This window comes from Eulemur rufifrons, chromosome 9 (genome assembly GCF_041146395.1).
Source record: "Eulemur rufifrons isolate Redbay chromosome 9, OSU_ERuf_1, whole genome shotgun sequence".
Lineage (NCBI taxonomy): Eukaryota > Metazoa > Chordata > Mammalia > Primates > Lemuridae > Eulemur > Eulemur rufifrons.
This window is the reverse complement of record NC_090991.1, coordinates 42,252,952-42,277,662: the sequence shown is the minus strand read 5'-3', so window position 1 is coordinate 42,277,662 and position 24,711 is coordinate 42,252,952. Positions and strand designations below refer to the sequence as shown.

General features: G+C 41.8%; 1 protein-coding gene across 1 annotated transcript; it reads right to left on the bottom strand.

The window, feature by feature from the left end:
- Positions 1-3,677: 3,677 nt before the first annotated feature.
- METTL2A (methyltransferase 2A, tRNA N3-cytidine) lies at positions 3,678-21,587 on the bottom strand. The gene is made up of 9 exons (XM_069483160.1): positions 21,250-21,587; positions 20,973-21,064; positions 19,067-19,422; positions 17,909-17,958; positions 14,049-14,109; positions 9,628-9,767; positions 7,275-7,381; positions 5,465-5,530; positions 3,678-4,567 (listed from the first exon to the last, which is right to left on the bottom strand). Exons 1-9 carry the CDS (start codon positions 21,585-21,587, stop codon positions 4,413-4,415), a joined length of 1,365 nt encoding a protein of 454 aa, XP_069339261.1. The 3' UTR covers positions 3,678-4,412.
- Positions 21,588-24,711: the final 3,124 nt, after the last annotated feature.

Genomic DNA, 24,711 nt, shown 5'->3' with positions numbered 1-24,711 from the left:
TGAGGCCCCATTTCAGTGTTTTTACCTGGGAGGTTCACCATCAGCACTTCCTCCACGTCTCGACCAGGGTTCCCAAATCATAACCTGTAGACCAAATTAAGAAGCATATAAAAGTCTGCAATGCATCGATGCAGCCGGGCTCTGAAAATAGCAGCTGCAGCCACAAATCAAAGAGCAGGCCTTTGTGAACAGAGTGAAAGAAACTGTTTGTCCTGAGCTCATCTTTAAAGCCACAGAGAGAACTCCCCACTCCCACTAAAGCAATGTCTTTAAGCAAAGATACAAATCAATTATATGAAAGTAGGATGTCTTAGTACCTTAGATTTTCCTTTTCCTACTAAGTTTTCTGAGGTCCTAATTTCCAACCAGAGCCCAAGAGAGTGTGAACTTACATGATGAAGGGAGGCAGCAGACCTATTGCAAAGCACAGGTTTAGGTTTCACAGCATGAACAGATAATCAGGCTCCAGATGAGACATAAAAGCCAGGAGATGAATCCCTTGCAAGGCGTAAAACCCATGCTCTCCAGGTGATCGTGGTCACAACCTGACCCGGCACTGCCTTAGGAACATGGCTTCACGCCAATAGCTCCAGTGCACCTGTCCCAAATTAAACTGTCTCTCATTTTTCAAACAGCATTGAATTTATCTCCTCAGCCAGTTTCATACTACTTGGGGAGCTAAGTCAGTTTCAGAAACACTTCTCTATTAAGAGTCACATCTAAACTACACCACTTCCTGAGCAGCTTCACACCTGGAGCTACCTTCTGACCCAGCACAGTAAACTCTTGCATTAAGCATATCCAGAGACAGCATTCAGAGTCACACTGATAGTCCAGGCAGCATGGATTTTTCAAGTGACATTGAGATCATACTTTAATGCCCCCTAAACATGTGTAATTGTCCTCTGCCCACCATTAGCGATTCTGAGGCTGAAACATTCCACAAAGTCCCTTACAGAGTTCAAGTTGGACTGACAGAGAAAAAGCCAGACAGCTTAGCGGATGGCAGGGAATGAAAAGGAGCAGGAGCAGGAAAAGGCTCATCTTTCCTAGCCAAGCCCAAAGCCCAAGCCTGGTGCCAGGAAGATGGAATATACAGGGTTCTTGTTGCTTTGAAATGCTTTATGATCATTTAAATTAATATATCTGTTCTTCATTTTATTTTATTTTATTTTTTTTATTTTTTTTATTTTTTTGAGACAGAGTCTCACTCTGTTGCCCAGGCTAGAGTGAGTGCCGTGGCGTCAGCCCAGCTCACAGCAACCTCAAACTCCTGGGCTCAAGCGATCCTCCTGTCTCAGCCTCCCGAGTAGCTGGGACTACAGGCATGCACCACCATGCCCGGCTAATTTTTTCTCTCTCTATATTTTTTTAACTGTCCATATAATTTCTTTCTATTTTTAGTAGAGATGGGGTCCCGCTCTTGCTCAGGCTGGTCTCGAACTCCTGAGCTCAAACAATCCGCCCACCTCGGCCTCCCAGAGAGCTAGGATTACAGGCGTGAGCCACCGCGCCCGGCCTGTTCTTCATTTTAAAAGATAAATGAAATACCATTCCAGCCTTCTCCAGTTTTTAAGTAAATTCAATAATGGAAAAGATGGTAGCTCCCTTCCTCCCACCTTTCAAAACCCATTAGGTGGAGGCAAGCAAGGTAGACAACACGCAGGCGCAGAGGGTGCTGTGGCCCTGCGGGGGTGCTGGACCCAGCACAGGGTGAGGAGGGTGCGTAAGGGAGCGATGGCAACACTAGCTTGGTGTCAGTGCCCAACAGAGGAGAGAAGGGCATCTATTAATACATGTGGGTGGTGGCAAAAGGAGATTGGCGATATATGAGGGGATTGACCAAATAGATAAATGCATTGAGGATCATGGGAGCAAGATTTTTTTCATTTTTTAAAAAATTTATTTATTTATTTATTTTTGAGACAGAGTCTCATTTTGTTGCCTGGGCTAGAGTGCTGTGCTGTCAGCCTAGCTCACAGCAACCTCCAACTCCCGGAGCAGTGAGACCCTGTCTCAGAAAAACAGTAACAATAAGGTTTGATTGATGAAGAACAGGATATTTTTAGTCTCAAAGCACTTCCTTACAAAATACTTAGTAACTTTTAAGTGGAGGAACTGGGCAGACACCACCTCGACTGACACACCTCAAGTGACATCACCAATAATGGGGAAATTCAAAATCATGTCTCACCTGACACAATGCAATGTGAGGAACACATTATCACTTCTGATTGTCCTGCCAAACAAAAATGCATAAACTGAACCAAATCATGAGGAAACACTAACCCAATGAGATAGTTTACATAGTAGCCTGTAATCTTTTTTGGGGGGGGGCAAGCCAGAGTCTTACTCCATTACCCTGGCTGGAGTACAGTGGCAACATCATAGCTCTCTGCAATCTCAGACTCCTAGGCTCAAGTGATCCTTCTGCCACAGCCTCCTGAGTAGTTGGGATTACAGGTGTGCCACACCATACCCAGCTAATTTTTTCTGTTTTCAATAGAGACAGGGTCTCTTGCTCAGGCTGGTCTCAAACTCCTGACTTCAAGTGAAACTCCCACCTGGGCATCCCAGAGTGCAATGATTAGGGGTCTGACCCACTGCACCTAGCTTGTAATCTTAAAATATCAGGGTTAGGAAAGCAAGCCTAAATTGCTCCAGACTGAAGGAGACTGAGACACAACTATTAAATGCAACACAACGGTGTTCCTGCATGTGATAAGGACTATCAGGAAAACATGAGTGGCTTGGGGGTGGTAGTAATGTTTCCATGTATTTCTACTTGTGATGAATATATACAGTGATATGCGATGTTGGGACATCACCTTATAACTTAGTCTCAAATGATTCAGAAAAAAAAAACATCCTTTGACTATTTTTGCAATATTCCTGTACTATATTTTTCTGTTAGTTTGAAATTATTTCAAAACAACAAAAACATTTTTAAAAAAGGTGAAAGCCAGACATCACTTTGAATTTTAAACTTCCTTTCTTCATTTCCTTATAGAATGTATCCCCATTTTCTGAAATTTTAGTAGGCAAAATAATGGGAGAATATTTGTTTGAACTGAAAATCCAAAATGTAGGAATGAAGAATTGAAAATTCCTCACTTGCTAAAATTAAGAATAGATCACATAACTGCATGGAGCATCAAGCGGGAAACACGTAAAAATGATAACTGAGCAAAAGTAGAACACAAAGTAACAGTGGTGACAGATCACATTCAGAAGTGAAGTGATGTGGGTAAAATTAAGAAGTTCTCTCAATTTCTTTCATGTCAAACATTTAAGGGCACAAGAAAGACAATTTCGCTAAAAGTGAAGATCCTTTTAATATAGGTTAGAGGGAGAACTGTGCTCAAAATTCCTTGGAACTAAGATTTAAAGTGGAGATCATGAGCGATACTACATTTTGATGCTCTTTCTAGGGACACTTTTGTGCCAGGAAAACATCCTAAGATAGATACGATTCTTCCCAACCTGCTTCCCCTACGACTTCATGAGACCTTTATTCATCTTTGTATGTATCAGTTACAACTGCCTTGCCCAGGTATTTAAATTCCCAAATAGTTTACTGCAACTTACAAATATCATGTATAACTTTTTCACATGGAAATAAACTCTTGTTTTTTTATTCATATTTTTCTTTAGATTCTATTTCCAAATGGTATTTTTAAATTCATACTTTCCACGAATAAAATTTCTATTAGTTACAAAATGGCAAGACAGAGATCTCAAAATAAGACAAAACTTGGGAAAAGTATACATTAAAAGGCCTTCATAAATATAAAGCACAATTGTTAGAATCCTGATAAAAAGCAATTTTCCTAGGTTCAAAGTTTGAGTCTGAATTTTCAAACTGTCCAATATCAACAAGACACTTCACAGACAATTCTTTTCTATTTATTTATATTATTATTTTTTTAAGAGATGTGGGCTTATTGTGTTGCCCAAGCTGGACCTGAACTCCTAGGCTCAAGGGATCCTCCTGCCTCAGCCTCTCAAGTAGCTGGGACTATAGGTATGTGATGCTATGCACTGTACTACAGATACTCTTTAAAAAGTCCCAAGGCTCACGCCTGTAATCCCAACACTTTGGGAGGCCAAGGTGGGAGGACTGCTTGATGCCAGGAGTTTAAGATCAGCTTAGGCAACAAGGCAAGACTCCTGTCTCTATAAAAAATTAAAAAAAAAAAATTAGCCTCGTATGGTAGCATGACTATAGTCCCAACTACAAGGGAAACTGAGGCAGGAGGATTGCTTAAGCCTAGGAATTCAGGGTTACAGTGAGCTATGACTGCATCACTGCACCCCAGCCTGGGCAACAAAGTGAGACTCTTTCTCAAAAAGAAACAAACAAAAAACCGCTCAACACAATGAGCTTGTGTTGTGTCAGCACCAGGTGTCTCTCAGCTGGCATTGGACAGAAGAGGCTTGCGATATTTGCACTGAATCCAAACTCGGTACATTGTCAGCTGTTTCCCTCGGTTCACTTGCAGTCGACGATCCACCAGGTTCTGAACCTTTTCCAGTCCAGCAGTAGTGAAAAGTGTGTCCAGTTCATCTAGTTTGGAAAAAAGATGTTTATATTTCCCCCAAGAAAATGCATTTTTGTCTACGACGTCCCATGTCAAACGGGGCTCTGTAAGATTGCTGCCATTATGTATTTTAAGTGGCTTTAGCAGGGCTGTTCAGTTATAGTTAATAAATGCAGTGGTGGCTTGGTGACAGGAAGTCCATGTTTTGGTAGGGGAAGCCAAACCACCTGGGAAGGGCAGGAACCCAGAAAGAGATCTTCTCTAAGAGTCAGCTGAGAGGAGGAATTTTTAAGAAGACAAAAGCTATAGGTCAGTTGTTTTTTTTTTTTAATCTTTGGCTTACATTTGCCCTTCAGAGTTCTGCGAACACCTTAAAAGTATATGCAAATATCTACATATATGTATGTCAAAGCAATTTTTTTAGGGAAGAGGTTTCATCATCTTAACCAAAGGCTCAAAGAAGTATGTGACCCAACGAAGGGCCCAGGAATGAAGTATCCATAAGGCACTGTTGGAGCCTGACGCCTGTGCACAGGGCCAGCAGCAGAGGACAGCAGTTCTGGGTTATACCTGAAACCTGGGGAAATGACTTACCCTGAGGCAGGTACACCTAAAGCACAACCCAGCATAGAGAGTAAAACAGGCTGGGCTGGAAGTGAGTCTTGCAAAATAGGCAGGTTTCCCATTTGGGACAAAGTGACAGAAAGGAAGAGCAAAGCAGTGGAGTGGACAAGCCAGGGCTGTCTGGGGACAGCAAGCAGTTCCGGTTGGCTTGGGGGCAGGCGTGAAGGGCAGGTAGCCACCGGAAAAAGACTGTCTAAAAGGTAGGAGGGATTAGATAATCTTCCTTCTGAAAGTACCTTGAAAACCACCTAATCTAGTATTTGGGGGACCTTTAGCACAAAAAGATGAGTGTTTCATACCTTGTGTGAAGAAGTAAACTCTGGTGCCATCACCTCTCACATAGAAATTTCCAGATAGACACTGACCTGCACAGTGACATGGTAAAAATCAGAGAAACTTTAAAGTGCTTCTTTGAATGTCATTGCTAATGAAATGCTAACTGAGATAACACTTTCTTGGGCAGGGAGCAGACTCCTTTCTTGGTTACACTAGGTCCTTTGCAAGAATCTGTAATTTCTCTCCTACAAAGGAGTGGTGCTTCGGAGAAGGGCAACTCAAAGGGAATAAATCAAACTCCAATGTCAGATAACATATGAGATTCTTAGTCTCTCCTAGAATTCTGTTTGATGAAAACAACTTGCTCACATTATCCACCCTCACCCCGAATTAAAGGCACAAACTCACTGTTTAAAAAAAAAAAAAAAATCAGGCCAGGCGCGGTGGCTCACGCCTGTAATCCTAGCACTCTGGGAGGCCGAGGCGGGTGGATCACTGGAGGTTAGGAGCTCGATAGCAGACTGAGCAAGAGCGAGACCCCATCTCTAATAAAAATAGAAAGAACATAACGGGCCAACTAAAAATATATAGAAAAAATTAGCCGGGCATGATGGCGCATGCCGGTAGTCCCAGCTACATGGGAGGCTGAGGCATAAGGATCACTTGAGCCCAGGAGTTTGAGGTTGCTGTGAGCGAGGCTGACGCCATGGCACTCTAGCCCGGGCAACAGAGTGAGACTCTGTCTCAAAAAAAAAAAAAATTAATTCAAGCAATATGGCTGAGTTTAAGGAAACCTAAGACAGCCACCATTACCATTGTGGACACTGTCCTTTTGCATGTCTCTCCATGTGTCTACACACAAAACCATAACTATGGCAACTCATATACTATTTGTATCGTGGACACTCCTTCCCTTCTTATTTTATTTTACTTTTTAACTGAGAGCCGGTTTTCAGAATCCCATTCCTTCCCTTCTGCTGTTAACCTCCTGACTTTACCTCAATTTTACCACCTGGCACATGTCCTTCTATACCTTCCTGAATCCAATATAATCACACATGTATACATTTATTCCCCCCAGAGACCGTTATACTCGGGATCAGTTGAAAATACTCACCTGCGCCTTAGTTCTCTCACTCTGTAATACAGAATGGAAATCCCTTCGAGCCCAGCAATACAGGACCTACCTCAGGTGACAAGCAAATCCCCTTATCCATATGTCAGGTGCTGGTTCTTGAACAATTCCCCTAGAAGACTACTGGATTGAATAAATAATATCTGGGTGCTTTATAAAGGCCCACAAAACTTCATACTTCTACCAGTAATGTAGGTGTATCTTTTTCTTTGAATTGGCCAGCAGTAAGAAGTACTATCTCGTTATTTTTATCTCCTTGAAGTTTTGTTTATTGGTCATTTAGATATGCTCTTCTGTGAACGGACTTTAAATACTCCTTGCCTGTTTTTTGGGTGGGTCACTGATCTTTTTCTTATCAATTTCATGACAGCCCTTTGAAGAGCATAGATATTAAGTCTGTTATATGCACTGAAAATATTCCTTCTCAATCTGTCATGTCTTTTGACTTTTTAATGGCATCTTTTGTCATACCACATTTAAAACTATTTATGTCTTTCAAATGTCTTTCTAAAAATAGCTCTTCTATAAGTAGTTGTCTTGGTTAAAAAGACCTCAGTATCTAGATTATACAAGCCTCTTAAGTTTTCTTCAAAAATATACAACTCTTGCCCTATTTTAAATGGCTTTATATATGGAGCTCTAATTCTAGAGCCTCTATTCTGATGGCAAAACCCTTGTTGATTATAATATCAAAATACCTTTTTTAAACCGAAGCTGGGCCATGTCGTAGCGGCCATAATCTCGCAGAAGCATCATCCCTCCAGGCTTCAGAAGCCTGCTCAGCCTGTCGATAGCCTTCTGCATCCTGTGGGGCAGCAGAGAATGGTGACCAGGTGTCCTCGAGAACAGGGTTCCCTTTCCCTGTAGCATATCCCAAAAAGCCAGCAGACTTTCTTCCTAACTCTGACACACAACCCCAGAATCTTAGCTCCGCTACCCTTGCTTCAGTTTGAACTGGAGTACATGTAGCTGGATGTCTGCTCACAACTGTGGCCTTGACCTGCTGCCTTCAGCCTGAAAAGGCCGAAGGACAAAGTGCTTCTGCTGTAGGGCTTCAGGGTGGGGGAAAGTTCCATGCCTTCCATCTGGCTCACTTCCTCCTGGTCCTGGGCTAGCCATCCCTGCCCTGTGCTCCCGTGGCTCTCTGAATGGAACTGTCACTACCCAGAGCGAGGACTGCTAGCTGACTCATCTGCCTGTCGCATTTGACCTGAGCTCTTTCCGTGCAGACTGTACGGAAGACTTGTCCTCAAGCACTTGCAATTTACATGGCGATACGATCAGTATGCAAATGAGTACTACAGGCAGAGGGCTTTACATTGACACCTGCATTTCCATATGCAGTATCCTCCAAATTCTTGGTATGGGGTAAATGTTCATAATTTCAGAAGCATAAATGTTACAAACTGAGAAAAAACATTTCAAAGTCTATTTACATTCTGAATAACAAATTTTTAAGGTTTTGTTTTAATCCATGTTGATTTTTTAAAAGTTTGTAGCATTTGAACTGCTGTTGTTAAAGTTTAGGACCATGCCAGGCCTTTGGGGCTGTCCTTCATGTGTCTTTATTTCACACTCGTAACACTCTCCTAAGGTCAGATGATTTCAGTCCAATCCTACAGGAAATGTGGGCTAAAGAAGATCACTCAAAGCTCCTGCCCTGTGGAGCCAGCACTGGGTCCACGGATTTCCAGGGTACACCAGGATCTCACTCACTGAGCCTGTCTTCAGTCATGTGATCTGCCAGCTTTCTGACACCAGCTTACCTTGACCTCTAATGCTAATTTACTTCATCATCCTTTGATGGGCTCTGATATTCAGAAAGTAAATAGATGTCTGAAGTCTCTCAGAAGCTATCCTAATCCCATGATTTTGGGGATGCGGTTTGCCTAGATCACTGTACCAACCCCCTGGCCTGTCCTGATTCAATGGAGTCTGGCAGTCACAAGGGCTTCTATGTTCTTAGTCATTAGTGCCTGAATCTCTTAGCCACCATCTCTCATCATCAGTAGTTTCATAGGGACTACTGTCTGCCTGATACATATGAGGTTTTTCTTTTTAAAACTGAGACAGGGTCTTGCTGTGCTGTCCAGGTTAGAGTACAGTGGCATCATCATAGTTCACTGCAACCTCAAACTCCTGGGCTCAAGTGATCCTCCTGCCTCAGCCTCCCAGGTAGCTGGGACATAGGCACATGCTACCACACTTGGCTAATTTTTCTGTTTTTTGTAGAGATGGGGGTCTCTCAGTTAAGACCAGCACAGCTTGGTCTTAGACTCCTAGCCTCAAGCAATCCTCCTATCTCTGCCTCCCAAAGTGCTAAGATTACAGACATGAGCCACTGTACCCAGCCCAGAGAACACCTTAGTTTAGCTTCAACACAAATTTTATGCTGTTAATGAGCTTGTTCTACCTAAACCATTTTAAAGGGCAATAATGAGACATTGTGGCACCCAGTTCTGAAATAGTATGCTATGAGATTACCAATAAGGAATTTCCCCATATACTCAAGACTTCTCCCCCATTCTTTGTGAATATTAACACATTAACTGCCATGTGAGTTTTATTTCACTCACGCTAGTTTTGAGCCTGGGGCCTCGTGAAGCATATGTAACTCACACGTCTCTTCACCTTAGGAGCCTCGAGAACTATTTTTCAAGTTGCACATAAGTCACGCACAGAAAACAATAGAAGATAACAAATTTTTCATTAAATTAGAAAGGATTGTTTTGTTTTTTGTAATAAAATGCTGTGGGCTCCAAGGAAAAACAAAATTTTTTTCTAGTGTGGCAGTCAATGTGTTAAACCATAATAATAAAAGCAACCACTACAGTTAGCAAGGAGAAGTTTAGAGGCTGAAACAGAAGTTGGACTTAAGACAAATTTAGGAAAATGATTGAGATGCTTACATCACTATGGATGCTGTGGCTTCTTTGTGTCTATCAAAACATAAACAAAACCCTTTCTATATTGAGCCCTACTCTAATACCAACGACCTTAACCAAGCCTTTGTTTTTGTCATGAAAACTGGTCAAAGAACCTAGAACTTACTTGTCTGGAACAATTGCTGAAAGAACAAATATGAGAACAATGATGTCAAGGCTGTCTGTGGGCACTGGGTAACTATTATCTTCATCACACAGGTCATGAACAAAGGCAAAACACCGAGAAGGATCATATTCTGAATTTGTCTGCAGATAGTTGGAAGAGACAACCTGTTTAGAAAATGTTAACACAGCCTGGAGAAAAGCTTATCTTGGTTTAAATGTAACTGCTGCTACTTTCCACACGGCGTATATTCCTAATCATTATAGCACATGTTTTTCCAAGGGGGACTCAAAGGGTAAGAATCAGGAACAACCCAGGGAAGATCCTGTGGAATCTAACTGGTGCTTTTAAAATGGAACATTCCTGACTTCCCTACTTTTATTCTTTATTTTGACAAGTTCTTGCACTTCTCATACATGAAGTCAGATCCGAGGACTGGAAAATGAGGAAAATAAATGACCAACAGGGAAAAGAAAAACCTCATAAAGAGAGACAAAGTGTACTTACAAACCATGATTTAAAACAACTCCCAACTATAGAATATTACATAGACCATAAAATTTTCCAGGAAAATCTATTTCTCTAGATGTAGAAAATTTAACCTGTACTTTGCTATCATAAAATTCAGTAAAGATAAGCTTCAATATTAATGTAGTCTCGATCCATCAGAATAATTCCAGAAAGACGGAACTACCAATTCCCGAGCTCCTGTGCTGAAAGCATTACACACGATTATAACAGACACATTTTAGGGCATCTTCTCTTATCCATGTCCCTCTTCTCCATAAATGTGACTTTGTTTCTCATTGGCCACAGCTGTTTCAAACAAGGCAAGTAGATTCATCAGCTGAGCTGAGTCAACCATACTCTTTCCAAAGACTTTGGATTTGGGACAGTCATTCTGGTGAGGCTACGTGAACACGTCAACAGGGTAGACTTGTAAGGGACCAAGAGGGCAAGAACATTAGGTCCACGTGAAAAACCAGGAACAATCTATTAGAGAAAGCTGGTCTGCAGAGAAAAAACAAAAAACAAATGGGCACTGGGCAAGGAGAGGTAAGACACCATGAACTTGGGGCTATACTTTGTGCCCTTATGATATTCCCCCTTTTGCCTGAGTTTGTCTAGATGTTTCTGTTACTTGTAACTCAAAGAATCCTGACTGAATCATCTCAATTCAATCCTTAAAACCTAAATTTAGAGAGGGTCAAGAAACCTGCCCCAAATCACACATTTGGTAACTGGCAGATTTAGTACAGGCATTCCTCACAGATATTGCAAGTTTGGGTCCAGACCACAGAAATAACATGAGCCACATGAATTTTTTGGTTTCCTAGTGCATATGCAAGTTTATACTATGCTGTGGTCTATTAAATGTACAATTGCAACACATCTAAAAAAACAATGTATGTTAATTAAAAAATACTTCAGTGCTAAAACATGCTAACGATCATCCGAGCCTTCAGCGAGTCGTAACCTTTTTGCTGGTGGAGGGTCCTGCCGCAATGTTGACCGCTGCTGACTGAGCGGGGTGGTGGTTGCTGGAGGTTGACTGGACTGTGGCAATTTCTTATAATAAGACAACAGTGAAGTTTGCCACGTTGACTCCTCCTGTCACGGGAGATCTCTCTGTAGCATGCAGTGCTGTTTGACAGCATTTTACTCACAAATCTTTCAAATTGGAGTCTCTCAAACCCTGCTGCTGCTTTGTCAACTAAGTTTATGTAATCTTCTAAATCCTTTGTTGTATTTCAGCAACATTCATGGCATCTTCACCGGGAGTAGATTCCATCTCAAGAAACTTTCTTTGCTCATCCATAAGAAACAACTCCGGGCCGGGCGCGGTGGCTCACGCCTGTAATCCTAGCACTCTGGGAGGCCGAGGCGGGTGGATCGCTCGAGGTCAGGAGTTCAAGACCAGCCTGAGCAAGAGTGAGACCCCGTCTCTACTAAAAATAGAAAGAAATTATATGGACAACTAAAATATATATATAGAAAAAATTAGCCGGGCATGGTGGCACATGCCTGTAGTCCCAGCTACTCGGGAGGCTGAGGCAGTAGGATCGCTTAAGCCCAGGAGTTTGAGGTTGCTGTGAGCTAGGCTGACGCCACGGCACTCACTCTAGCCGGGCAACAGAGTGAGACTCTGTCTCAAAAAAAAAAAAAAAAAAAAAAAAAAAGAAACAACTCCGCAGACATTCAAGGTTCATCAGGAGATTGCAGTAATTCTGTCACATCTTCAGGCTCCACTTCTAATTCTAGTTCTCTTGCTATTTCCACATCTGCAGTTCCTTCCTCCACTGAAGTCTTGAACCCCTCAAAGTCATCCCCAAGGGTTGGAATCCACTTCTTCCAAACCACTGTTAGTGCTGTTATTTGACCTCCTCCTATTAAAAACAATGACACCCAGAATGATGAATCCTTTGCAGGTTTTCAACTTACCTTGCCCAGATCCATCACTGGAATCACTATCTATGGCAGCAATTATAGCCTTATAAAATGTATTTCTTAAATAGCCTCTTGTAACAAGAGAGTCAGCCTGTCCTTTGAAGTTCTGAAGCCAGACATTGACTTCTTTCTAGCTATGAAGGTCCTAAATAGCATTTTTTTTCAATAGAAGGCTGTTTTGTGTACATTGAAAATCTGTTATTTAGTTTAGCCACCTTCATCAATGATCTTAGCCAGATCTTCTGGATAACTTGCTGCAGCTTCTCCATCAGCACTTGCTGCTTCACCTTGTACTAGTGCAAAGTGCTTCTTTCCTTAAAACTCAGGAACCGACCTCTGCTGGCTTCAAACTTTTCTGCTGCAGCTTCCTCAGCTCTCTCAGCCTTCGCTGAAGTGAAGAGGGTTGGGCCCCTGTTCTGGATTAGGCTTTGGCTTAAGGGAATGTTGTGGCTGGTTTAATCTTCTACCCAGACCACTAAAACTTTCTCCATAGCAGTAATAAGGCTTCTAATTTTCTTATCACTCAGGTGTTCACTGGAGTAGCACTTTTACTTTCCTTCAAGAACTTTTCCTTTGGCCAGGCGAGGTGGCTTATGCCTGTAATCCTAGCACTCTGGGAGGCCGAGGCGGGAGGAGCGCTTGAGCTCAGGAATTCAAGACCAGCCTGAGCAAGAACGAGACCCTGTCTCCACTAAAACTAGAAAAAATAAGCTGGGTATGGTGGTGCGTGCCTGTAGTCTAAGCTATTTGGGAGGCTGAGGCAGGAGGATTGCTTGAGCCCAGGAGTTGGAGGTCACTTGAGCTAGGTTGACACCATGGCACGCGCCCAGGCAACAGAGTAAGACTCTGTCTCAAAACAAAACAAAACAAACAAAAAAATCCCAACTTCTCCTATGCATTCACAACTTGGCTAACTGGAACAAGAGTCCTAGCTTTTGCCCTACCTTAGCTTTTGACATGCTTTCTTCACTAAGCTCACTCATTTCTAGCATTTGATTTAAAGTGAGCAACATGCCACTCTTCTTTTCACTTGAACACTTCTAAGTGTTCTAAGGTCACTGTAGGGTTGAAATTAGTGGCTTAATTTCAATATTTTTGTGTCTCATGGAATAGGGAGGCCTGAAGACAAGCAGAGGGATGAGCAACTGGTGGAGCAGACAGAACACATATTTATCGACCAGGCATGGTGGTTCATGCCTGTAATCCTGGCACTCTGGGAGGCCGAGGCTGGAGGATGGCTTGAGGTCAAGAGTTTCGAGACCAGCCTCAGCAAGAGCAAGACCCCATCTCTACTAAAAATAGAAAGAAAGTAGCCAGGCAACTAAAAATGGAAAAAATTAGCCAGGCATGGTGGCTTGCACCTGTAATCCCAGCTACTCGGGAGGCTGAGGCAGGAAGATTGCTTGAGCCCAGGAGTTTGAGGTTGTTACAAGCTAGGCAGAGGCCATGGTACTCTAGCCTGGGTAACAGAGCAAGACTCTGTCTCAAAAACAAAACAAAACAAAACAAAAACCACACATATTTATCGATTAAGTTGATAAATCATATGGGCATGATTTATGGTCCCCCAAAACAAGTACAATAGTACTATTACAGATCACTGATCACCACAACATTAGCCTTAGCTCTTGCTCATGCAAAAAGAAGAAAATAAAAAACACAGATTACCATAATATGACATATTCTGAGAATCACCAAAACATGACATAGAGACACTACGTGGGCACATGGCATTGGAAAAATGGCACCAATAGACTTACTCAACACAGGGTTGCCACAAATCTTTAATTTGTAAAAAATGTGCTATGTGCCAAGTACAATAAAGTGACGTGCAATAAAACAAAGTGTGCCTGTATCGGTAAGTCTTTTACCTACAGATCACAATACAATGAGAATGTAGCTAGAGACCCTGATTTTTAGGAGACCCCTTTTCCCTTTAATCAATGAAAATTACTGATAGGAGCCATTGTACTTACCTTAACTAGTTCTACAGCTGTGGAAGAAAAATCACAACAGTAAACAAAGAGTCCTGGGTCACTGAAATGGGCATGAAAAAAAGAACAATTAGACTACAAACTGGACTTAAAAGGGCAAATGGCAAAAAATACCATTCATTCAAGAAACCACTTTTTTTAGTCACATTTCATTTTGGTTAAAATGCTTTTTGATTTCTATCTTCTTTTAGGTCCTGTGGTTATAGCTAATATTAAGTTTATAAAATAATCAGTGAGTTTCAAAACAATGTCCTCTCCTTTCTCCCCTACAAACCTCACTTTTTCTTCAAATGAAACCTTGCCTGATGCCACCGTGAGAACTTCTGCATATTTTCTGAGCTAGCCTGGCACTTTCTCCACTCCAAGAACACATCTGTACCTGTCTGCCTGCCCCTACCTCATGGTGACTGCCATGACAGCAAAGATTACATCTTTCATTTTTTTGTTCACCAAACTCTGCTGAGGTTCCACTATGTACTGGATATTATCCTAGGTGCTGGGGAGACAAAGATGAACAAGACACAATCCCAGTGCTTATTTTTCCTATCCCCAAAGTCTAGCCAAGACATACCTTAGCACAAGGGAGCAACATAAAAAATGTTAAACTGATTTTAGTAACTACCAAAATTGCTTTCAATTATGAAAACACAATATATATTTATTCTGAAGTCTTCAAAATACAAAACTACCTGCAATGCCAGAGTTATTTTTGTTGGGACAGGGGAAAACACAAATGGGGGAAGAGGAAGGCTCTGTGCCATTTCAGAAACAGCCCAGAGCTGTTCTGCACTGTTGGGCTCATTGTTTGAGTCAGTCCCTTGGACTTTAGCGGGTACCTGATACCTCCAACTTCTCAAAGGTCCAGGCTCCCCTTTTCTCTAAACTGTTGACTTTTGGAGCAGACAACTTCTAGGAGATACAAAAATGACTAATAAGCTGGGAAGCTGTACTGTTACACGGCAGCCACTAGTTACATGTGGCTATTTAAATTAAAAATTCAGTTTCTGGCTGGGCATGGTGGCTCACGCCTGTAATCTCAGCACTATGGGTAGCCAAAGTGGGAGGATTGTTTGAGCTCAGGAGTTCGAGACCAGCCTGAGCAAGAGAGAGATCCCGTCTCTACAAAAAATAGAAAGAAATTAGCTGAACAACTAAAAATATATACAAAAATTAGCCAGGCATGGTGGTGCATGCCTGTAGTCCCAGCTACTCAGGAGGCTGAGGCAGGAGGATTGCTTGAGCCCAGGAGTTTGAGGATGCTGTGAGCTAGGCTGATGCCACAGCACTCTAGCCCGGGCAACAGAGACTGTCTCAAAAAAAATTCAGTTTCTCAGTGTTAGATACATTTCACCTGTTTCTCATGATTACCACAAGGGATAGTGAAGATGTAGAAATATCACTGCAGAAAGTTCTGCTCTAGAGAGCAAGGGCTACACGTGTCGTGTCCTATAATCAGCCAGGCAACTGCATCTGCCGAGTACCCACCAAGGTCACGTGCTACGTTCTGGCAGACACAGCTCTGCCCTCTGTGAATCCTCAGCTGCGGAACTCGTGGATTCAAAGGGCTGACAGTGTTAATTTTGAAATCAGAGTCTTTAATTGAGCTCTGTGGATAGAACTGTACTTCAATATAATTGGTCTTCTCAGTTTTACCTTATATATCAAACAAATTATCCTGAGACAACTCTATATACAGATTTGTGTATTTGTAGATGAGTTGCTGCCCAGGATCAGCAGGGAGTGGGGCACATCAGGAAACGGGGATTAGTGCTAATGGGTATGGGTCTTCTTTTTCAGGTGATGAAAACGTTCTAAAATTGACTGTGGTGATGGCTGCATATCTCTGTGAATATACTTAAAGCCATCACATTGTATACCTTAAATTATGTATCAGTAAAGCTGGTGTACATAAAAATAAACCAAACAAACAAAAATACATTGGCCCCTGAGAAGGGATCCAAAGGCTTCATCAGATACAACAGAAAAAAAATGTTAAGTACTTTTGAGAAGTGCCAGTGAGGTAACACAAGAAACATATGAAAGGGCTGCAAAGACAATAGAATGACAGAGATAGAGTGTATTAATTAGGGAAGTTTTCTGGATGCTTCTCACCCAGAATTTGAGGAAGGGAGGAGACACTCTAATAAAAACAAAGGAGGACATTCTGGGAAGATACAGAGTCAGGGAAAGACATGCACAGTGTGACCAACACATTGAGGGATAAGAAACAAGACATACTTCATAGGGCATAATCTTGTATAGGGTTTTTATAACTATGCTGAACAATTTAAACCTCATTCATAGGCAGTAGAAAGCCTATGCCAATTCTAAGCCAGTGAATTACATGAACAAGTGGGTTCCAGCAAGATACTGAACACAGTGATCTTAATTTAAATGGTACAACCAGGCTGTAGTGAAGATGTTATCTCAATTCATTTTTACATCCATTGATGACACTGATGATCGATGGCCATAACTCTTGAACATAAGTCAATCTCCTATTTGAGGTAGGTTCATGACATTAAGGGCAGAACAATCACTTTTCTTTACTGTCTGCTACTATGACTTGCCATTTTCTTATAAATTTCTAATAAAATACATATTTGTAATGAGGCTAATGATCCTGTTAAATACTGTAGGCTAAACTGGCAGTTTTTTATATAGAACCTTTGGGAAACAGTGAGTTCCAATGGAGAATATAGAACTGGAATGTCACTTCCATGAGTGGTTTGAAAACAGGTATGGTATAATAAATATATTTGGCCTTTGTCCATGGTTCCAGGCACAGAGATCCAAAAACCCTAGGAAATTTCCTGGGTAGCAGAATTGTCTTTATTCATAATTAACCCCTCTGGGTCACACAGAATTCATGTTAATGAGGTGACTTAGGGTGGGGCCCCTAGATAGCCTTAGGATGAGGCCAGCACCAGAAAGGCCAAGTGATTAAAGGGCTGAAACTTTCAGCCTCACTCACCAATGTCCTGGTAGGAGGTGGGGGATGGAGATTAAGCTGTATAAAAACTCTTGCTGAGCTTCTGGGTCCATGAACACATCCACATGCTGGAAGGCAACATGCCCCAACTCCTTGGGGACAGAAGCTCCTGATCTTGGGACCCTGCTGTACCCTATCCTATGTACATCTGCATCTAGCTGCTAAACTGTATCCTTTATAATAAACAAGAAAACATGAGTAAAGTGTTTCTATAAGTTCTGTGAGCCATTCTAGAAAATTATTGAACCAGAGGAGGGGGTCCCTAGGTCAAAAGCACAGTAGCCCGGAATTGCCAATGGCATCTGAATTGCAAAGATTTGTGGGACTAAACCCTTAATCTGTGGGATCTGATACTATGCTAACTCTAGGTGGATACTGTGAGAATTGAATTGCAGGACACCCAGCTGGTGTTGCAGAATTGGTTGGTGTGGGCAACCCCCACCCCCGTGGCTGGTGCCAGGAGTGTTCTGTTTGAGTAGACAGAAACAGTGTGTTGTCTCACTTTCATCCATGTCTGCTTTCTCAGGGAGACCACAGGGGTAACAACAGTGTCGTCATTGACTGTTCCTCAGAGAGATCACAAGAGTGGAGAAATTGAACATGTTTTTAAGCACCTTTGAGGAAAGCACTATAGACTAACACTGTAGCAGGTTTTACGTCTAATTTTCCTATTGACAAAAGTTAACTTACACATCCAATTAAAACAACCCATAAATGAATAATGTAGAAATATAAATTCCCTGTAATCCATGCTTCCTGATAACTACTGTTAAAGTGTGATACAGCCAGTTTTGAAAAAACTTCCACTTCTCTCTTCGTTGCTATTATATAATCTCTGTAACATACTTACTTGTTAGTTTGTAAAATTGGAAAGACTGTGTTTCCCACACCACACCCAACCTGCAGATAGAAATGAATGATTAATCACCGAACTTTCCAAATAATTGCTTGAAGCTAGATAAATAATGAACAAACAATAATAAATAATCCTACCTAAGTGTATTAGGGAACGTATAGTGACGGGAGCTAAACAGTACCCATGACATTCCCTGATCTGGACTTCAGGAACCCTTAAAACAGCATGGGATTTCATTAGCAGAAGGGAGCTGACATAGAAAAAGGGCACGAGGTTGTTTTACCTTTTCAGTCCTAGCTGTCCTACAGATGAAATATTTTCTCACTGCACTCTACTATACTGTTATAGGAAAAATGTTTCTAATAGGCTATGCTGAAATTTATGAAAAGGAGAACATGGTAACTCTGTCCTACCTACAGTGCTGTGTGTGGCAATAAAAACAGCAACCATTTACTAAGGGCTTAACCATGTGCCATTGTTCTTAGCTGTTTTACATACAGTATCTCAAACCTCGTAACTATTAACACTAGGTGCAGAGGCAGCAGTCCCATTGCTCGGAGAGGGTAAGGGACTTGTCCAAGATCATGCCTAGGACTCAATCCCAAGGCTAACCAACTCCACAATCAGCTTCCAGTGGAGTATGTAGTCCCTACTTGTGAATTTGTTGTGATACCAACCTAGACACATTTCCAGGTCTAGACTCTCCAGCAACACCATCCAAACTCAGAGAATGAGAATTCTCCTAGGCCTGAGATGCAGGCACCATCCCCGCTACTTTCTCTGTTTCTATAACTGTAGAAGAAGAGAAGTAACATGTTGTCTTGTGACCTGAGAGTTTTTTCCAGAGGGGTAGCACCATGATCTTGTGCTCTTTCACCTATATGAAACAGTGGCATGTGGCAGGTACAGAATGATGCTACAACTTTTGGAAGCAATAGGGCATTCCCAGGTGATCAACCATCAGATATCTGGCCTACATTCAGGGCATTTCATTAGTCCAAAAATGGAGGCAATTCCAGGCCAATATATAAGGGTCAAGTCTAGCCAGCTTCATCAGATAGAAGTTACTTTTGTTGTTAGCCTCTCTACACCACTTCATATGCACAATATAACAGCTTCACTTACTGCACTAGTAGGATGATAAAAGCTTACCTCGAGTATTCGGTAGGTAGCTGAGGATCCAGGAAACTCGTCAGCACAAATTTCCAGTTGACTGAGTTTCTTAGTTACATTCTCCTCCACAGGAGGCATCTGTGTTTCATGTCTAAGGCGGTTCAAAGAACACCTGTGCTGTTCTTCTATTATTAAACCAGGTCCATCCTCACAGCTTCTAGATTGAGGTATTTCACTCTTGTTCTCCAAGAGCAAGCCATTCGAAGGATTTTGGTTTTGGCTAGGTGCCAGCTCAGGGAATTCGGTAAAAAGCCAATGTCTATCCTTGAAAAACCCATTTTCATGGATTTTGTAGAAGTCATTCCAGTATTTGTGGGCATTGATCTCATAATCAACTGTAAATATTTAAGAAAAAATTTTAAGAACCAGCTCTCAGATATCATCAAGAGCTAAAGGCACTTCTGAGGTCATTTCGTCCTGCCAACTATCATTATACTTGAATTCCCCCATTCATCATTCCCAAGGTATCTAACTTCTGCTTGAACCATCTGCCAGAGAACTTACTACCTATCAATTTTCCTCCCACATCTCTAGACGGCTCTTAACTCCTAGAAAATTCTAACATTAAGCAAAAATCTTACTAATTACTCCTAGTCGAAAGGTCCTACTATTTCTCAGGGCCATGAGGAGCAACTCTTGTATTTACGTGCAGTTATTTTCCCCTCTAAATCTTCTCTTTTACAAGCTAAATATCACAGTTTCTTCAGCTGTTCCTCATGTAAACTCAATGGTTACATCCCTGAAATTCTTCAAATATATCCTTTGCCTGTGGTTCTTTAGAGTATAGAGCCCAGGAATGCATTTAATACTACTAATAGATACTAAAAATGGAGACAAGGCTAAAAGAAAAATAGAAAATGGTGACAAGAAAAAAAATGTCTTCAGTGTAGTAGAAACAATAAAAACCTAAGAAACTGGACTTTAGTTCCACCACCGCTATTACTGACTGCTTACCTTTGGGCAAAACCCTTAATGTCCTGCAGTCCAAATTTCTTTAACTGTAAAAAGAGGATATTGGACTACATGATTTTCAAAATCCTTTTCAACTCTTAACTTGCTCTGATCAGTCTCTGTCAAGCTATGCTGGATAATATTTTGTAACTGGAATCTTCTCATTGTTGCACAAAACTCTTTCAGTGGTATTCCTCTCAAATTTCTTTTTTTTTTTTTTTTTTTTTTTTTTTCTGTTTCATCCAGCCCAAAATGTGAAAGAGTGTCTCTGGGAGGCCTTGAACCACCAAACTTTTGGTTAACAGCCAAACGGCCTAACCAATTGTGCCACAGGGATGCACCACCTCTCAAATTTCTAGTCCTACCTTCAACTGTCTGGACCAATCAGTCCTGATTTCAGTATCCAGGGATATTTTGCAGTGAAATTGTTCACCTCTTTTTCTTTGGCCAGATTTATCTCCACTCTACTTCATCTATCTTTCCTTGGCATAAGTCCTAAATCCTCATATCCATCACACAAGTAAAAGACATGATCACCAGTCTTTAGGAGTCTTTAGCCCCCTCTTCCAACAATATTTAGAATGTGATCACTTGAATCTACCTTCAAAGGCAAATGCAAATAAAGTAGAAGGTACAGCCTCTACAATGATCATGCGACCACAGTTGCCATAGACCAGCCATATCAATACGGATCTAGTTAACAGAATTAAAGAGTTACCCTCCCCCAAATTAAAATAAACACGAACTCCCCCATATGTTTCAACAAGATTGTGTTACAGTGCCACCTTTTCCCTCCTTGCTCATCCCTTCCCGTTCTACTCCTGAGTTTCACAACGGGCCAGTAACAAAGGATCTCGGAGGCCACAGTTCTTTGGCCTCTCCGGGAGGGCTCGTTCAGCAGTACGCTGGCTGTCAACATCACTGAGGGGCGCACCTTGTTTCTCCTGGCACACCCGCTGGGAACTGTTCTCCTGGACTTTCCTCTCCGCTGCCGCGGCCTGCTCTTCCGACCACTCCACATTGTCCCTGGGAAAATCAAATGGGCAGTTTAGGGGCCTCACGTCCTAGCTGCGGGCAGGGCGAGTGGCTGGCCGGGGAGCGCTTCTCCCCTGGGAGGAGAGCGCCTCGGGTAGGGCGGCGGGACTCGTGGCCGGCGGTCAGGGGCTTCCTGGAGCGCTCCAGGGCAGCGGGACAAGGGCCAGGGCGGTTACCAGGCATTGTGGTGGAAGACGCGCGCCGGGTCGCTCAGGAACCGGCTCCCGAACTGCTGCCTCTTTCCGCCACGGGCCACGGGCACCTCTTCACGGTAACAACCAGCCATGACACCGGAGCCGGAAATGCGTTCCTTTCCGTAACACGAGAACTTCCTGCGGGTCACGCCCACTTCCGGAAGGTGCAGGTTTGGGCGGGAAAAGAGGGAGGCGGGGCGGGAAAAGTGGGAGCGGCGCGGGCCCAGTGTTAAGCGTCCTGGCGGTGTTTGAGTTGTGTTGGGTGGGACCGGCCCTGGGAAAGGGCTCTCTGGGGAAGGGGGCCCAGCAGGTAGAGTCATTTTTTTTCCTAGAGGACATGCGGGCTGGGAAGAAAATGGGAGTCATTTCACTTGAGCCCCACTTCAATGCTGGGATCCTGTACCAAGTTCCCCAGTTTCCCTCAAGTTGTAAAACAGGAAAAATCTTGAATCCCTAGTAGCAAGCAGCGGGAGGAAATGGCAATTTTCCAGCTTCTCTAGTCAGCTTTTCACACACACACACACACACACACACACACAATATGTAGATATATTTTTGTGGGGGGAGGGGGATTGGGGATGGATCTGAAATGAATTCTGAGAACACGAGGCTTACTGGTTAAATCAATTGGAATGTCCAAGGACAAATTTTTAAAAATTTTATAACTACCTTTTTGAATCATCCATACCCAGGCTTATTGGCACAATCAAGATTGTAATACATATGTACATATAGTTTGTTACATTAATATATTTCAGCCTTTTATGTCTATTTCCATAATTGCTACAAATAGATTCTCAAAAGCATTTCTTTTTTTGAGATGGGGTCTCGCTCTGTCACCTGGACTAGAGTGCAGTGGCGTGACCATAGCTCACAGCAACCTCAAACTCCTGGGCTCAAGCGATTCTCCTGCCTCAGCCTTCAGAGTAGCTGATTACAGGCGCAGGCCACAACACTGGGCGAATTTTTCTATTTTTAGTAGAGACGCATACTGTAGTTTCTCTTCAGATCGAATAAATCTTTCGCCTTTTAGTAGAGACGGGATCTCGCTCTTCTTGCTCTTGCTTAGGCTGGTCTCAACTCAAGCGATCCTCCCACTCGGCCTCCCAGAATGCTAGGATTACAGGCGTGAGCCACCACGCCTGGCCTGTTTCTAATTCGTTTTTATAAATAACTTTTAAGTTAAAAATAATTTCATAACAGAATATTTTGTGTTTTTCACAGCTTCGTTGAGGTATACAATTACATTCATCCATTTTAAGTATACAGTTCAATACATTTTCATAAAATCTTTATTTGTACACCCACCATCATAATCAAGTTTTAGAACAACTCCATAAAGTTCTCCCATGCCTCTTAGCAGTTGTAGCCTGCTTTTAATCTTAACAGCAGGTTGGGAACATTATTCCTTTGTTAGAAATATTCTTTCATAACACCATTTAATAACCTGGTATTGTTTTGTGTAGCTATATCATGATTTATTGGACATTTGGGCTACTTTAAGTTTCTTACTATTAAAAATTCGACATGAGAAACATCTTTGTAACTAAATCATTTTGTATATTCATGATTATTTCTTTAGGATTAATTTCTAGAAATAGAATTGCTAAGTCAATGATTACAAATAGCTCCATTACTAAGCTCAGTGAGGTCAGGGGATTTTATCTATTTGTTCACTGTTATATATTCAGGTCCTAGAACCGGGTCCAACATACAGTATGCAACACAATAAGTAATTAGTGAATGAATAGATGAGTACTTGTTGCTATACTGTATTACAGCAGAGAGGTGCCAATTTATACTGTCATTAACAGTGTGTGACAATTTAATAGAAATAATGTATTGCTGTGCATTTTAGATTTTCAGGACAAATCTACTTAAAAAGTTCTGTTATCCCATTAATCCAAGGAAATATTCCAGGAATTCTAATATTTTGGCATCCAAATTACATGTAGATTCCTTGTTAAGCCCATAGCCATACAAAAAAAGTCTCTTGTCAAACCATAAGTCTTGTTTTTAGGTTGGAAAATATCATTACTTATCTATAAGGTTAGTTCTTTTCCCCAACATTGTAATTTTATGAAGAGTAGGAAGTATATTTAGATTTTTTTGAATACTCAAGATAATGCTCATAAAATTATTTCAAGTCTATTTCAATAAGCAGTTTTGGGGGCCTTCACTATCTTCATTGCTTTTTTCTGGCATTTTATAATTTTACATTATAAGCCACTGTCCTCATCAATGTTGAACAAATCTTTTCCTTTTTCTGGATTGTATTTGTCTAGAATAATGATTTGTTTTGGGGTTTTTCTTTTTTTTTTTTTTTTTTGAGACAGAGTTTCACTCTATCGCCCTGAGCTAGAGTGCTGTGGCATCAGCCTAGCTCACAGCAATCTCCAACTCCTGGGCTTAAGTGATCCTCCTGCCTCAGCCTCCTGAGTAGCTGGGACTACAGGCATGCACCACCATGCCCGGCTAATTTTTTTCTATATATATTTTTAGTTGGCAAGATCATTTCTTTCTATTTTTTTAGTAGCGATGGGGTCTCGCTCTTGCTCAGGCTTGTCTCAAACTCCTGATCTCAAGCGATCCTCCCGCCTCACCCTCCCAGAGTGCTGGGATTACAGGTGTGAGCCGCCGCGCCTGGCCTAGAATAATGATTTGAATTTAAAAAGCATTTGTTCTATATGTCATGTGTGGACTTAGCCATACACCCACAAACCAGTCTCTAGGATAACATTTACAAATAAGTTCATCTCATCCCTTACTTTTATAGATCAGAATTGGCACAGGAAATAAAACACTTTTGCTGTCCTGACACTAGATCAAAAGGTAAATAAAGATTTAGTTTTCGTAGACCCAGATTTCCTGAGTCCAAAAGTGATCTGTCTCTCTGTGGTCAACCCATAGAAAAATGCCTTAACAACTTGTAATATAGTTATACATGTGCTTCTTTATTAAATGCATCAAAGAACAACAACACAAATGCAATGGATGAGATCAGCTATTTGTAAGAGTAATCCAAGTGTGCAGGTGTGTAGCTAAGGAACCTTGGGAACACCTAAATTTAATCAAGGTTTTTTTTTTCATTTTTTTTTTTTATTTCATCTTATTGTTATGGGGGATACAGAATTGCAGGTTACATACATTGCCCATGTACCGCCTTTCGCCCCAAGTCAGAGCTCCAGGCGTGTTTTTGCTTTTTTTTTTTTTTTTGAGACAGAGTCTCACTCTCTTGCCTGGGCTAGAGTGCCATGGCATCAGCCTAGCTCACAGCAACCTCAAACTCCTGGGCTCAAGTGATCCTACTGCCTCAGCCTCCTGAGTAGCTGAGACTACAGGCATGTGCCATCATGCCCAGCTAATTTTTTCTATATATATTTTTAGTTGTCCAGCTAATTTCTATCAATTTTTAGTAGAGATGGGGGTCTCATTCTTGCTCAG

Bases quoted from the DNA above. Each gene is read 5' to 3' on its own strand.
- METTL2A (XM_069483160.1), bottom strand. From the start codon at position 21,587: ATGACTCTACCTGCTGGGCCCCCTTCCCCAGAGAGCCCTTTCCCAGGG. The intron at 5,531-7,274 runs GTATTTTGATAT...GTCACTGTGCAG, and splicing joins CCAGCTTCGGTTTAAAAAAG to GTCAGTGTCTATCTGGAAAT. The intron at 4,568-5,464 runs GTATGAAACACT...TTTCCAAACTAG, and splicing joins AGTTTACTTCTTCACACAAG to ATGAACTGGACACACTTTTC.